At 44.6% G+C, this 15607-nt stretch overlaps 1 protein-coding gene across 2 annotated transcripts in view; it reads left to right on the top strand.

Moving 5' to 3' along the window:
* XPR1 (xenotropic and polytropic retrovirus receptor 1) overlaps positions 1 to 15607 on the top strand; it is a 76726-nt gene that overhangs the window by 48605 nt on the left and 12514 nt on the right. For both annotated transcript variants that reach the window (XM_048944659.1, XM_048944660.1), the window contains 8 exons: positions 2215 to 2438; positions 5267 to 5416; positions 5817 to 5900; positions 6350 to 6431; positions 8965 to 9152; positions 9383 to 9562; positions 13848 to 14013; positions 15231 to 15422. In XM_048944659.1, coding sequence (XP_048800616.1) covers positions 2215 to 2438; positions 5267 to 5416; positions 5817 to 5900; positions 6350 to 6431; positions 8965 to 9152; positions 9383 to 9562; positions 13848 to 14013; positions 15231 to 15422 — 1266 coding nt within the window. The remainder of the gene's footprint in view (positions 1 to 2214; positions 2439 to 5266; positions 5417 to 5816; positions 5901 to 6349; positions 6432 to 8964; positions 9153 to 9382; positions 9563 to 13847; positions 14014 to 15230; positions 15423 to 15607) is intronic.

The following is a 15607-nucleotide window of genomic DNA, read 5'->3' as shown; positions in this document are numbered from 1 at the left end:
TTTTTATTTTGATTGGATAACAAAGTTGAATTGTGCAAAGTATTTTAATAATCACCTAGTATGACTTTATTGCTAGCTGTTTTATTGCTGGCAGAGTCTGGGTGGTGAGCACAAGAATAGCTAAAAGCATAATAGATGCACTGAGTGTACACTGCTGCTTGCCTCTCTTCAGCTTCCATGTAGGGAAGCAAACCTCCCTTGGGCTGGCTGTGCCAGCTATCCTGGCTCTGTAGACCTGTTTTGATGGAGCCATGGTGGGTACAAGGAAGTACAAGGCAAGAGGAGGTTTGTAGCTAGACACTGTTGGGCCAGCTGGGTTGCACGCTTGAGTCTGTAGGCATTTTTCTACGTTCAATTCTTATGTCCCTGCCTAAACTCAGAACAGTTCTCAGTTGAGTTTTACCCTGACTGCTGTATCAAAAAATACCATTGTTGTTATGCTCAGAGACTTGTCTTGCTTTCATAGAATCCTAGAATGGCCTGGATTGAAAAGGACCACGATGACCATCGAGTTCCAACCCCCTGCTATGTGCAGGGTCGCCAACCACCAGACCAGGCTGCCTAGAGCCACTTTCTGAGCTGTTTCAGCTGTTCTAGTAGGAGATCCTGTGTGCTACACGCTAGGCTCCATGGAAGTTCTCTCAATTCATATGCACAGTGCACATGATAATTTTCCCTAATGAAGACCTTCTAGCACATATGCACCCACATCCACACACCTCTTCCCTCACTGTATAGAATGACATTAATAATACAGAATAGGATTTTTTCAATTTGCTGTCATTTCAAGAAGTTATAGGAGCAAATATGTGCAATTTGAAAATCTCTTGTGAAGAGATTTAAATAAGTCTTTTATTTGCAAGAGAGCAGTGTGACTGGAATAGTATGGAAACCCCTTATTAGTGTTGTTAACGTGAAGCTACGTAGAGCAACCAGTGAAGGAATGTTCTTTGTCTTGTCCATGTCAGAAGCATGCCATGCTGGGCTCTGTTATAACTCCAGGCAGGTGGTGGCTTGCATCATGACCTGCTACTTGCTATTTATTATGAGCTCACTATATGGCTTGTTAGACACTTGTCTTTATGACAATAAATATTTCCTGCTTGCAGGAAGGCTAATCCTTCTGCTGATCTCTGTTTCGTTTTCTCCTCCCCTCCTTTTCCTGTCCTGAAGGCTCTGCTCTGAGCACTGCCTTGTGCTGTGTGCTCAGAGACTGTTGGCTTCCATCAAGCGCAGTCTTAATTCCCCAGGCTATTATTCTGCCTCTGCAGGAAGGAAACCTGCCATTAAATAGATCTGATTTGATAACCAGTTTGTGATTATTTGGACTTCTCTCGAGTAAACTTATACCTGATTGAAAAGAAAAAATAGGAACGTTCTTGGATAGTTGCAGTGGAGAAACGCTTGCTGAAGAGTTAAGGTTTCATTTGTGGCCAGTTTTGGTTTGTGCTTGGGACCCTCCAGAGTGAATCCTTGTTATAATCTAAGTCAGTGTAATGCAGGGAGGTCTGAGAGAGCCTGCCCTGAATGCACTCTGGGCAGGGTTGCTGTGAGCTGCTATGGGCTGCTGGGTTGCCTTGTGGCTGTTAGCAGTTCTTAAGCCTAGCCGTGGCCATGCAAGTGACTGTTATTCCAAGCTGGAACTTGGGGAGTTATTTTACCAGCTCCTTGGTGTGATGTTTTTTCCTGATCCTTCTCTTTAAGTTTGGGAAATAGTCCTTAGCTATCATTTTGTTGCGTTTTCGAGATAAGTTCAGGTTGGCAGCCCCTTTATTTGCTAACCAATGAGACAGTGCTTCTAACTGGTGCAATGCAACTGAGGGAAAGGAGGGGAAAGTGGTGATTGCAGATTGTATACAGATGCCAGCAGCCTCGTAGCTGCTGATCAAAGCAGGAGCTGCATCTGTTACTGGGAGCTTGCCAGAGGGGTTGAGCTGCTCTCTGAGCTCCAAAACCCAGCCATGCACATGAAATGTGTTTCTTCTTTGATTTCTTTGCTGTCGTATAAAGCGGTAGCAACCACGTGGCCGGTAGTGGATGTGCAGATCCTCAAAGTCCTCTGCTGAATTTAACACTTGGTAGGTAGTAGGTTGTTCTATGCAGAGCTATTTACCTACAGGCATATTGTTTGGGGAAAAAGCCATGCTTTCCTTTACAGGTCTGATAGGCAAGTTGCTGCCCACTCACCTGCCTTTTTCCTTCCTCTACCAACAGAAAAGCTTGCAGAAGCTCAGCGCAGATTCACTACTCTTCGGACGGAGTTACAGTCAACGTTGGATGCACAGAAAGAAGCCAGTGGGGCTTCCACGCTGCCACGGCGCAGAAAGCCAGTCTTCCACCTGTCCCATGAGGAGCGTGTCCAGCATAGGAATATCAAAGACCTGAAATTGGCCTTCAGCGAGCTCTACCTCAGCCTCATCTTACTGCAGAACTATCAGGTACTCACAGAGGGAAGCACTTTGAGAAAGCTCTGTGTCTCCACGTCTTTGTGCTTGTGTTGCCTTCGGTTGCCTCATTCAAGCCAATTTTGCACATCATTTTAGCCTTAGAGACCCTGGCTTAAATTAAAGAAAGGACCAACACCTAGCAGCCAGCAACATTCTTCTTATAGGGTTGTGTTGAGCTGGAAGCACTTTGCTGACCTGCAGAAGGATCTCGGATCCTCTTCCATTTCTGAGCTCTCTGAGCCTAGCACTTTTGGCATGGTCACAACATGCAGTCACTCTGGGGCCTCATAATTTGGTGGTATGTTGTTCTATGCAGGGTTAGAGCTGAGAAGGTGGGGAAGGAACTCTTTTATCTAATGTTTGTAATGGAACTTGAAATGCTAGCGTAATGTTTCCTCTTGGTGTTACCATGGCAGTGACTCTGACCTTGCTAGATCAGAATTTCTTGTTAAAACATCCACTTTAAAAGAATGTTTGTAATTCTGTAGGACGCGGGCTCGAAAGAAGTATGAGGAAACAAATCTGTAGTTGTAGTTGGACTTGTAGCACGAGGGGATGTGACAAATATTGCAGACAGTGATTTCGTTCCAAAATTCTGGAAGTATTAAGATCTTGCTGGGTTTTTGTTTTGTTTTCTTTTTTCTGGGCTTGCTCTGCTTTTAAATATCTCACTATGTTTATTTGTTTTACCACATTAAATAAGAATGGTTTAACATAGGGTCTTTCACTTAAATTTGCTAGATCTGTATTTAGGTCCTTACCAGTAATGCCTGGAGTCTTTTTGCTGTCAGAAATACTTGGATACCACTGTGTAGTGTGGACAAAACTCAATGGGAGGTGACAAAGGTCATTCCTCTGACAAATCCTTTCCTGTTCTACATCAATGAAAAAAGGCATCCTGCACACTTACCTTTTTGACTTGTGCTACCATGAGTCCAGGGGCACTGTGTGTATGCTAAACATTTGCATAAAACCCATCTGGATCTGATAGCTTTCAGTCTCCAAAAGGAGCAGAGCTTCCTTCTATGGCATATCTTCAAAGAGAATGAGAAAGTCTGTTCCAATTGGTCTTGAAGTTGAGGACAAGGAATACATACACTAAAGCCAAATCCCATAACATTGATTTTAAGCACCTTTGAGTTTAGATACAAGAATTAGAAATATTCAGTAGCTTGAAGTTTTAGAGAAAGAAGAGGGTGACCTGTTGGGACGATGGCATAGCTGGGGTCATGTCGTCCTTCTTGCAGGAAATAGAATGAAACCACATAGATTATATAAAATACTGTGTTTTAGAGCAAAAAAAATTGCAAAATTAACTAATATGTTATACTTATGGGGCAAATAATTGAGGCTGACTCGGTCTCACTGGAGTGCTGTGCATTTGCCTCGTTGGTGCATTTCCTAACTAGGTATATGAGCAAAGATTGCAAGTCTGCTGCTTCATCCTACTTGATGTTGCATAATATTATTGCACAAGTGGCACTGTTTTTTCACCTTTAATGGCAAAGCATGCCATTAGTCAGCTGACTTCAATAAATACAAGTAGTATCCAGCAGAAATGGAAGTCAGGCCTGGAGAAAGCCCTGTGCCAAGTGAAGCATCTTGAATAGCAGGACAAGCAAAATGTGTGACTGAGTGCATGACACTGGGTTGTGTGAGGTGGCACCAGGAGGGATGCCACTGTGCCCTGAGGACACTGAAGCCAAGCTGTAGGTCCTGCTAGTGCATGGATCAAGTGCTGTCAGTTCAGGCTGTGGAAAAAAATCTCTGCCCCAAATCAGCATTTTGTTGCATCTTTTTCATTTCAAATTTATGAAACGGTGACCTGCTCTCCCTGGGTTAGAATGCTGGCTTTTCCAATGGAGAGTAATTAAAGTCTGTTGTCTGCAGTAATGTAGATCAGTAATGCATTGGCTTCCTGCTCCCATCTCCCTAGCTTCATTTCCCCACCTATGGCAGGGCTCTGGTACTAAATCACTCACAGTGTAATTAGATTGGAAATAATTTCGGTGAGTAGTTGGTGCCTCTCCCCAGGGTATTGGATTCTGCTGTTTTCTGTGTTTTTCTTTCCAAGCTAATTTCTAAGCTTGTTTTGAAGTGACTCTTGCATGTGTCACTGCTGTCTGAAGGGGACGTAGAGCCTTTCGAGTTGCATTTTCTGTGCAATGAAGTACAGTATTTCAGATGCATCCTGTCACAGCAATTGCTGTTTAATGCAGTGTGCTGAGCTTTGCCTATCTTTGCTACTCGGTGTTAGGAGAGTCTTGGGTCAGGGCTTAGCACATAGCTTGGAAATCAACCGTTATCTTTCCTGCTTTAATGTGGTGTCGTCTGCTTATCTCACCTCCTGTGTCTGCAAGCCCAGTAGACTGGTTTTGTAGTTGTGGGGTGGGGTGTGCTGGGGAAGAACGTGCTGTCCTGGGGCTGCACTTGGCTGGATTTCATTTGCAGCTGTATGAGGATTTCCCTTCTATAACGTGCTTATTTTGAGAACTTGGAAGGTTTGGAGAAACTAGAAATCGGTGGCCTGGTTCTCCCCAGTGGGGAAAAGCCCTTGAAAAGACTAATGTGTGCCTTCCCCTGGGGGATTTGAGCCAAAACATGCTCTTCCTGTGGCAGTTTTTAAGAGCTCATTCCAACTACTGCTTTTGCAGAGACCTGTTGCTGAGCTGCAGTACCTGGGATGCACACAGTCAGGTGCCCATGCAAGCAGAGCATGTTGGAGAAACGTTAGGCTTGTTTGTCATTCCTTTCCTTGCTAGCCGTGGCAAATAACCAAGCTGAGCTTCAAAGGCAGTAACTGTTTCCCTCATCTGCAGAACCTGAACTTCACTGGCTTCCGCAAGATCTTGAAGAAGCATGACAAGAACCTGGAGACAACACGAGGGGCAGAGTGGCGCGTGGCTGAGGTGGAGGTGGCACCCTTCTACACCTGCAAGAAGATCAACCAGCTCATCTCTGAAACAGAGGTGAAGATGCTGCTCTGTGTGCTGCTCCTATTGCAGCTAGAAAGCAATGGTTTCTTGTTCGCTGCTGATTCCTGTAGCATCTGCATGTAGCTTGTGTTCACCACTAGGGCAACTAGTAATTAATGTACCACTGATTTCTTGCATTGCTTGCACACGTGTGTAAGTTTGTCTTTAGCTGGCAGCTTTTCACTTTGAGAAACACTGTGTTGTTGCCTTACCAGGTAATGGTAACTGGATACATCATAGGAAGCTTTTCCTATCTTTGTTATCATGTATTGGAAGAACACTGAACCAGAAGTCAAATGTAACTTGGAAATCAACTGTTACTTTTTGTTTTAGTGCAGTATCTTGTACTTACTGTTAGAATGAACTTCCGTGATGTGTGTCTTTATCTCCTTAGGAAGTGGTGACCAATGAGTTAGAGGATGGGGACAGACAGAAGGCTATGAAACGTTTGCGTGTTCCACCTTTGGGAGCAGCTCAGGTAAACAATTGATAGAGCTAAGCTTCAGCAACTTGACAAGTTGCCAAATTAGATTCGAAAGTAGTGAAAATACATGGATGTGAGCATGCTCCATAAATTGTGAGGGCAGGGTAGTCACATATTCTGCTTTAGTTCCAAAGGACGTGGAAACAGCCTGCAGATTGCAGGCACGATAAACATAGGGATGAGGTGAATAATAAAGAGAAAATTGTGCTAATTATAATGTATGCTTACATCCTAAGAGCTGCTGAGAGGCCCCAGCTCTGCTTCAGTTCAGCATCAAGATAGGTAAAAATGTTATGCAACAATTTCAGTGCTGCACTTCAAGGAGGAAGAATGCAGTCTGAGATGAGGCTGCATCCCTGATTTAAAACGTACTCTGCGAATGGATCTGATTTTGCTGATAACCTTTTTAATCCCCCATAATTCCACCATTGCTTTGTTCACAGCCTGTACCAGCCTGGACTACATTCAGGGTTGGATTTTTCTGTGGATTGTTCGTTGCACTGAACGTGACTGTCATACTTTCAGGTGGGTATGTTCAGCAGGACCCAGCTGGCTCCCACACCCTGGTGTGGATGTGTTCTTGTCTCTTAGCAGGGGCTTGCAACTGAGCTGGTCAGCCTTTTGGGTTGGATCGGCCTGGGTCAAGTCATGCAGTTGTGAATTATTGCTGCTCAGTAATAGATCACGTCCTTCTTGTGTTACCTACATGGATTTGGACTTGAAAGGATGCTGATTTTTCTTCTCCTGGTTTCCTTCTGGAAGTGTAACATCCATGTGTAAAGACACGGTGCTTGTTCTGTGAACACGCATTCCTCTTCCACCTTGAGTGAGGTGTTTGCAAAACTTAACTTTTGCATAGCACTGATTCACAACAGAGAATAGAACATACGTATAGCTATACGAATACTGTGTCTTTCCTAATTTTCATTAGGAGTGCATGAGAATGGCACAAAGCTGTGCCAGGGGAGGTTCAGGCTAGATATCAGGAAGAATTTATTTACCACGACCGTGGCCTTGGTTTTATTCTACTATTCCAAGTTTGAGCTCTCACAGGAGTAAAAGGAAGGTCGGTAGTCTAGATCCAGATATGGGGCTCCATCACAAGCTGCCTTACTGTGGTGTGTGTGATTTCAGTAATGTAACTTATGTAAGCAGTGCAACAGACAATCAACATATGAGCTCTTGCATTTGGGAAAGCCTGTGTCTGTGTTTTGATTTGAGAGAATTTTTAATCAGATGTTTCTGTAATTGGATCTGAACATCTCCTGGGATAAAATTTCTCTGTTTTAGAAGCTGTTTGCTCTTCCCTTTTGTATAGTAGAGTTAGAAAGTTGCCCCGTCTGTATGAAGGCTCCAATGAATGTGTAGGAGCTGTTCTTTATTCATCAGCCTTTTTTCTTGCTGTAACTTTCATGTTTGGTCTGTAAGATGCAAATAGGACTGAAGCCTGTAATGCTCATTTCATCTCAGTATTAAGAACAAAAACGAGACGCGGTTGTGAGCAGGAATTCATAAAAATGATTACACCTCTAAAGCAGATGTTGCTAAACTAGTGTAAATAATTGGTATGTTTGTATCAGCAGACATGATCTGGTATCTCTGAGTTACTTCACATATTGAGCAAAAGCTGCATCCTAGCTGTAAGTTATTTATTTTTAATTGGGCATTCTGTTGCTAACCTCTATGCTACTTTTGCCAAATTGTTTTCATGGTATGATTCACTAAGATAGGATTTCAGAGTTGTGTAGAACCTGTGAAGCAACATTACACCATGGCCACAGTAGTAAATTGTATCGGTGCTGTTTGGGGCTTAGATTGAACATCAGGAAGCATTTCTTCATGGGGAATATGGCCAATCATAGAATGGCTTGGGTTGCAAGGGACCTCAAGGATCATGAAGCTCCAACCCCCCTGCTGCAGGTAGGGCTGCCAACCTCCACATTTAATTCTAGATCAGGCTGCCAGGGCCAAGCCTTGGAGCAGGCTGCCCAGGGCAGTGAGGGAGTTCCCATCACACGCTGTGAAGTGTTGAGCTGTGTTCACTACAGGATAAGCCTCATCTAGCTGTTCTGTCTCACATAACAAGCGTATCTGTTCTGGTCTGCGTGGTAACTTCTGCATGTCTGATTCAGTATTTTGGGGCTACTCTGGGTTTGGGAGCAGCTGCAGACATTTCAGATAAAAAATTTGAAATGCGTGCTTTAGCAATTTCATGCTCAAGACTCCTTTCTTTCAGTTCATCAGTGCATCTCTCATTTCTGTCCAAGCTTGGGCTCTGTTTGCCTGAAACTGATAGTCTGTAGTTCTCTTCTCCCTTTAAAGTGCTTATGGATGAGAAATACTCAGGGGAACTGGGGATGAGGACAATTGTATGTGCTCTTCTCATCAAACCTCTATCAGGAGCGGAGGTGCAGTGTTCTGCAAGGGGACTCTGCTGGACGGAGCGCTGCTTTATAGGGCTGCTCACTGTTTGAGGCCATTTCCAAAACCCCAAAGACTGAACAAAGCAAGGAACAGACTTCCCCATATTGCTGCCTTGTGTTGGTTATTCTGCTTGGGTGCGGCTGGCAACTATATTGCTGGTTATGAATATGTATTACGTTATGGCTGTACCTACTTCAGTGATCGGACGCAGTTCAGCGTTGCTGTAAATGCTGTAAATTGTGCTGCCTGGTTTTGTGGGCAGCTGAAATATTTGTATCTCTGTCTGGTGAGATTTCCTCTCCGTTAAAGCAGAATGTGTAAGTGGGTGTAGTGATGATTTATGCTTAGTGCTGTCCCTTGAGCCCGCGGTGTGAGACGGGGGACTTGAGATGCTGCTAATGACCTGACTGCACAAGCTGGAGAGAGAATTTTCCCCAGAATACTCATAAATCCTCGAATAGGTTAGGCAGAAGGTCCTCCAGCTGCTAGAATATGCAGGTGAATGACAAGCAGGCCATGCTTTCCTGGGCCGGGGCTGAGTATCTGAGAGCCAGAGCCAGGAAGCGGAGCGCAGGTTTGATTTGTGGCGTGACTTGTGCTATCATTAAGGCCCTTTCATCTTTTTCTTTGTCAGGTGTGGCTTTTATAGATGGACCAGATGTGTGGCCACTGGTGAGAATCTATCGAGGTGGCTTTCTCCTGATAGAATTCCTCTTTCTCCTGGGTATCAACACGTACGGCTGGAGACAGGCTGGTGTGAATCATGTCCTCATCTTCGAGCTCAATCCCCGCAGCAACCTGTCCCATCAACATCTCTTTGAGGTAAACAGCACAGACCGTTAGCAGAGGCTGAGCTGTGTGCATCAGGAGGATAAGTCCTGCACCGTTTCCTGGCAAGGAATTCTAACACAATTAGAGGAGGAAGTTGCTGAAGTCTGATTAGATTACAGGGTTGCGCACTGCTCTCCCTTTTCTTATAATGAGAATTCATTGTGGGGTTTGGAATTATTTTTTTCACAAGGTGTCTCTGTATTTTGTCTGTCTTTCTGCAGATTGCTGGATTTCTGGGGGTTTTGTGGTGCCTCAGCCTGCTGGCATGTATATATGGTAAATTCATCTACATCCCTATGCAGGTGAATCCGCTCATCTTGTATGGCTGCATGTTGCTTTTTCTCATCAACCCTACCAAAACCTTGTATTACAAGTCCCGTTTTTGGCTGCTCAAACTATTGGTAAGTCTCAAAATATAAAATATAAAATAGATAATTAAAAGATTAAAAAGCTGTGGCTAAGTTGTAGCAGTTGAAATATGTGCAAGCATCAGTAATCTTCAGTACAGAGGGATATTTTACCTTTGTGTGTATGTATGCATAGAGCAGACCTGATAAATACTTACTGCAACTTATTACTTGCTATTTCTGTTTGCCTCTACTGTTGTTATCTTCATATTGCAGGTAGTTACTAGTTAATCTTCATGTGTACAGCTGTATGTAGCATGTCCCTTGATGTAGCTAGTCCTTGACCCAGCTGGGCATTGCTGGGTTTACTGATGGAGAGGGAATCTTTGCAAAGGTTACTGCTTCCAGGTTACTGTTTCCAGCAAATCGTTTATGTTTCTTAGAAGACCTTATTTTAGACCCAGCTACTGTTTTCTTGGTAAGTTAAGTCTGGTAAATAACGAGTAGTAGATATCCATGCTACTTTGATGTACCAGTTGCAGGTGGGAGTCCAATAGAACTCGTTGGATGGCTCATCAGTTTCTTCCAAAATGGCTGTTTCGCATATTTGCCCCCACCCTGCAGGCCCTTTTAAATTAACCTCAGTCACTTTGGTTCCCTTGATATCTTGTTCTTGCTGGAACTACTCTGAGAGGGGAGTTGGGCTGGCTGACATTATTCGTACAATCATTTTAGTGCCAATTAAGACAATTAACTTTGTCTGGAGCATGGCAAAGATGAAATGTAGAGTCATGCTTTAAGTGTGTGCGTGCAGGTATACATGCAAGTAGTTAACCTCTTTAGCCCTGTTATTTGATTTGCTAAGTTACAGCTACTTTGGTTTCTCCCCCTGTGCCTTCCAGCATTCAGCCACCTCTCACAAATGTTCCTTTAGTCCCAAGCCTCATTAGTCTCCCTGCTGTCCCTCGGTGCTAGGAAAAGTACAGCCAGTGATCTGACTGTAAGCAATCTCTGTGCTAATTTACCCTAATATCTTCACAGAGTAAGATCCTCAGTCTTCACAGAACTGTTAGTAGCTGTGGTTAGTTCCCAGAGCCTGCTCCATCTCTAGACCTTGCTGCAGCCTGCAACACAGATGTATGTGGAAGCCAATTCATCCCAAGGTCTCCTGGGGAAAAAAGCTCCATCAAAATGCAAGATTGCTATAATGGTAGAAGATCACGAAATTCTTCTGTGTGTCATGCAGAAGGGGGAAGGGGAGAAAAGAGACCAGACAAAACCACTCAGTGTAGCTGTGAAGCTTCTCCAATTTTTATCTCGTGCAGTTTTTATTGCGTATTTTATTTCTTCTCTCACCAGCAGCTATCTGGGTGAAAGGAGGTGTGAATAGTGCAGTTCTTAGAACTCTGCTTTTCACACAAACTCTGACTCGAGGAGCATTTTCTTCTCGCAACTTGCTATGCTTCGTCTCTGGCAGAAATGCAGCCTGGTGTATCGGGTGTAGCTGTGCATTATTGGCACCTCTGATTTTTCTAGAAACAAATCAGGAGGATGTTGTCAGTGTTTTACAGCATTTCCTGATGGAGTGAGGAAGCTTTCTGCATCCACCTGTGCTCACTGGCTGCTTGTTGGTGCTCATGAGCAGGATCTGTGTTGATAATCCCTGATGGACTGCAGGTCACTTCTTGATCTTCCTCTGGGTGAAAAAATGATTTAGCCTGTAGGGAGTTTAATCCCTTCTTTCTTGCCTGCGTGGCACCCTGCTGACGTGAACGTTCTTTGCCTCTGCTTCCAGGAGAGGAGCGTGCTGCATGCATTTGTGTAGGCTGAGGGAAGCAGCTCACCAAGAGGAATCAGATCAGAGTGCAGAGCATGGCATAGCGTCTCCATACCGGCCTTTCTGCAGGGAGCTGAAATGGGGAAGCAACTGCAGGGAGCAGAGCAGCATGAGGTGAAAATCTAGGGAAGTCTTCAGCTCAAGCATCTGCTGTCTCAGCACTGGCTTGAAACTGCAGTGGTCAGCACCAGAAAGTTTGCGCTTGGATTGTGGAACTGCTGAAATATAATTGCAACCGATTGCTTGAAACTGAAGTTGGACTCTTGGCTGTTATTGCTTTATTCTTAGGGCTCATCTTCAGCTGAGGGTTTTGCAGATTCCCTAGCTGGGGAAGGTGGATCTGCTTGTGGAATGGGGATGTGCCAACACTCTCTGGTCCCTGCTCTGCAGCTGTCTCGGGCCTGGGGAGGCGTGCAGCAGCCCTGGTCAGAAGTGGGAGCTTTTGGGGGGGTTAGAGGAGTTCAAACAGCAGCTCCTGTCTGTGGGGATTGTGGATGGCGATAGCAGGGCCTTAGCTGGGCCATCTGCATATCTGCGACTCCTTGTCTGCTCTAACCTTTAGGTGGAAAGCTTCTGCTCTCTTAAAAGTTCTGTGCTGTCATCACCTAGTGTCCAAGTGTCTCTCATTAATCATAGAATCAGAGAATGGCTCTGGTTGGAGGAGACCTTCAAGATCATCTTTCTTCTGCTATGGGCCCCAGATGTGAACACAGTACTCTGAAAGGGAACGTCATGAGGGCAGTGCAGAGGAGGACAGTCCCTTCCCTGCACTGTGCCACCCCTCTGTTGATGCAGCCCAGGAGCTGACTGATGGCCTTCCAGGCTGCAAGAGCACACTGCTGCCTCGTGTCCATCTTTCTGTCCACCAGGACCCCCAAGTCCTCCTCAGCAGGGCTCTCAATGAGTTCTTCTCCCAGTCTGTACACGTGTCTGGGATTGCCCTGCCCCAAGTGCAGCACCTTGTTCTTGGCCTTGCTGAGCCTCTTTAGATTCTCATGGACCCACTTATTTGAGCCTGTCCAGGTCCCTCTGGATGGCTTCCCTTCCTTCTGCTGCTTGAATTGCACTGTGCAGCTTGGTGCAAATTTGCTGAAGGTGCACTCAGTCCCTCTGTGAATGCCATTGATAAAGATGCTGAAGAGCTCCAGGTTCCCCTGGAGTCACCAACCTCCACCTGGGCACAGAACCACTGACCACAACCCTCTGGCTGCAACCACCCAACCGATTCTTTATCCGCTGGATGGTCCACCATCCAAATCCATAGGGCTCCAATTTAGAGATAAAGATGTTGTGTGCATTAAACTGTTAGGAAAAAATAAAATTCTATGAGTAAAGGTAATCAGATGGTATAAGGGGTTGCTCGTAAAAGGGGGGGATGGTCTGTATGAGAAAGAAGGCTGCTGCACCTTCTCTGATCTCTGCAGCAGTGCTTCCACGCCAGGGCTGCTTTGAGAGCAGCCATCCCTCACATTCAAGCCTTTGTAATAAGTGCTGTCCTACCTGAGCATGGGAGCTTTCTGGGTCAGGGTCTCTATCTGCTATTTAATGCCTCAAAGTCTTGATCCCTTCCTTGGCTTCGAAATATAGAACCTTAAATTGGCATTACTAGCCCAGCTGGGGTTGTGTCAGTCCTTTCCTGGGTTTCCATAACGGTGTATCATTTAGGTTAATAAGGAGAGCAGTATAAAAGATCATTGTTAGCCTGTGCTTTCATTAATTTAAAGGTTCATAAATCTCTCAACTACAGGATGGTGCTGGGGCTGTCTCTTTGAGAAATTGGCCGTTAGTAGCTATAACTAACTGGGTAGAGAGAGTTGTAATCGAAGGTAATGGACCATGAAAGCTGGCTGGTTTGAATGTAGCAAAACTGCTGTTGAGGCTTAGAGGGAAAGTGGGCTGGGATGAAGAGGGAGTTTAACTGACACTTAATAGGATCTCCTCTGCTCTCTATTTAACTCTTTAACTCTTTAACTTTTAATTCTAACTTAACTCTCAAACCCTGCTGGAGGTTTTGGGAGATCCAGCTGAATAACGGTACTCACTGGTACAACTTTGAGCACCAGAGAACAGTTAAGTACACTGAGACATGGTCAGATTAAGAGCCAAGTTATGGGTTTCTTATCTGACTGATATTAAGTCTGAAGGACATCAGTTAAGGTAATGTGTAGCTGAAAGAAAGTGCCAGAAGTGCCTGGTCAGCATGAGGAGCACTGGGAAGAGCTCTTACGCGGGGACTGCGAGCTTGGTTGGGAAAATGAAAACTTGGAGAGGATGAATAGTTAAGCACAGGAGGAGAATTAGATGTCTGGAAGCAGGAATTTTATTTGTACTTGAAATAGGGAGACAATTATCTTTCTTTTTTTCAGCAGGAGCAAAAGATCAGCAACAAATCTGCAAATATTTTTGTTTAATTCCCGTATTTGTTCGACGCTGTGATGTTCTGCTGCTGCAGATGGGTCTTTGCTAATATGTCACACAAATTATTCCTTTTTCTTTCAACAGTTTCGAGTGTTCACCGCTCCCTTCCACAAGGTGGGCTTCGCAGATTTCTGGCTGGCTGATCAGCTCAACAGCCTGGTTGTAATACTCATGGATCTGGAATACATGATTTGCTTCTACAGCTTCGAGGTTCAGTGGACGGACAGTGATGGGCTTCTGGCAAATACAGGTAGAGAAATGCTGTCAGCTTTGTGAGTGCTGTCAGAATGACCTGAAAAATACCAAGCAAGGCAACTTCTTAGGCAGCTGATTTGAAGAGGCCAACCAATGACACGGAACTGAAATAACTGGCCTTTCTTGTAAGCTTGGCATTGGAGAGATTCTGCCGTTTCTTGCTTCCATCCAGAGAAATGGAATTTCACATCAGTGCTCGTTTCCTAACCCGGTCGTTTGGCCTGACTTGCACATTCATCAGAGGATGTTAGAGCACTTATTGATTGGAAAGACAAAACGATTTTCCTGGCGTTGTTTCATTTCAGTGGTTTAACCACGTATTTGCTTTTAGCCTGTTGCTGTTGCTTAGCACGAAAATGAGTTGAGGTCGTTAACCACAGCTTTCAGTGCTGTAGCCTGGTTCTTAAAGGCTCCATCAGCATAGCCTGAAGCAAGAGAGGACTGAGAAACTTCCTCAGAAGTCCTTATTTGTCACATTTGATGCTATAAGAGCAGGGCGGTGCGTGCTCTGCCTCTCTCCATTCTAGCCAGGGAAGTCACAGAGCTGATGTGTGAATTTTGACTTTGGCCTTCCCAGTGGCAAAGCCATACCTGGCTCCTACTGCATTAGGCTGTGTTCTTTCCATTTTAAGCAGTGACTGCTGGCAAATTGTGTTGTCTGATGGTTTTGACACTTGCTAAGAGAGATTGCAGCATGCTTCAATAAGCATCAGCATTCGCTTTGTTTTTCCAATCTGTCTGATCTTTATCTTCCATTTATGACAGTGTTGGAATTAACTACGTATTTGTCTTATTCAACAAAACCAAAACAAGTTATAAAATAACCGTGTGGATAATGATTAGTCCTCCAAACCCTGGAATAAAATGCTTCAGAATAACTATCAGCTAACGAAGCTGTCTCCATTAGTTTGAGTAAGAAACAAACATTTGTTTTAAATGTGCTGAGCAAGACTGCAGAAAAATATGGTATGCTTGGGGGGTTGTAGTTAGAGCTGGGATTTTCTTGGTTGTTTCCTTAACGAGAGGACTTCAGGCTTCCTGTGTGACATGGTGCTGTGTTTGTGTAGTTGCCTCTCACCCCAGTTGTTCGATCTGTGTTCATTCTTTGCTCCATCTTTCAAAGATGGAAATAAATAAATGGTAAAGTTTTTTTCATATGCAAGAAAAGATAGAAGTTACTGACTCTGTATCTCTGACACTTTTTTCTTGCAGATAATCAGATTTGTTACAGCTACTCCTACGGAGTCAGAGCAGTTGTCCAGTGCATCCCTGCTTGGTTGCGATTCATCCAGTGCCTGCGCCGGTACCGCGATAACAAACGGGCCTTTCATCTGGTTAACGCTGGAAAATATTCCACCACCTTCTTTGTGGTGACATTTGCAGCCCTCTACAGCACTCATAAAGGTACTGGTTATGTTGGAAGGCCATGTGCCCATCGGTGTGCTCATCAGATCACGCTCTAGAAGGGATGCTGAGGACCACCTCAGCCACGTTCTTACCAAGTTCGAGTGATAGCAGTGTGAAAACGCAGTATTGTTTCTTTATGTTTAAGTATTGTGTCGTGGTGCTGAGCTGGTTTTTCATCGGTG

Source organism: Lagopus muta, chromosome 5, assembly GCF_023343835.1.
Source record: "Lagopus muta isolate bLagMut1 chromosome 5, bLagMut1 primary, whole genome shotgun sequence".
Lineage (NCBI taxonomy): Eukaryota > Metazoa > Chordata > Aves > Galliformes > Phasianidae > Lagopus > Lagopus muta.
This window is presented reverse-complemented; position numbering and strand designations above follow the sequence as displayed.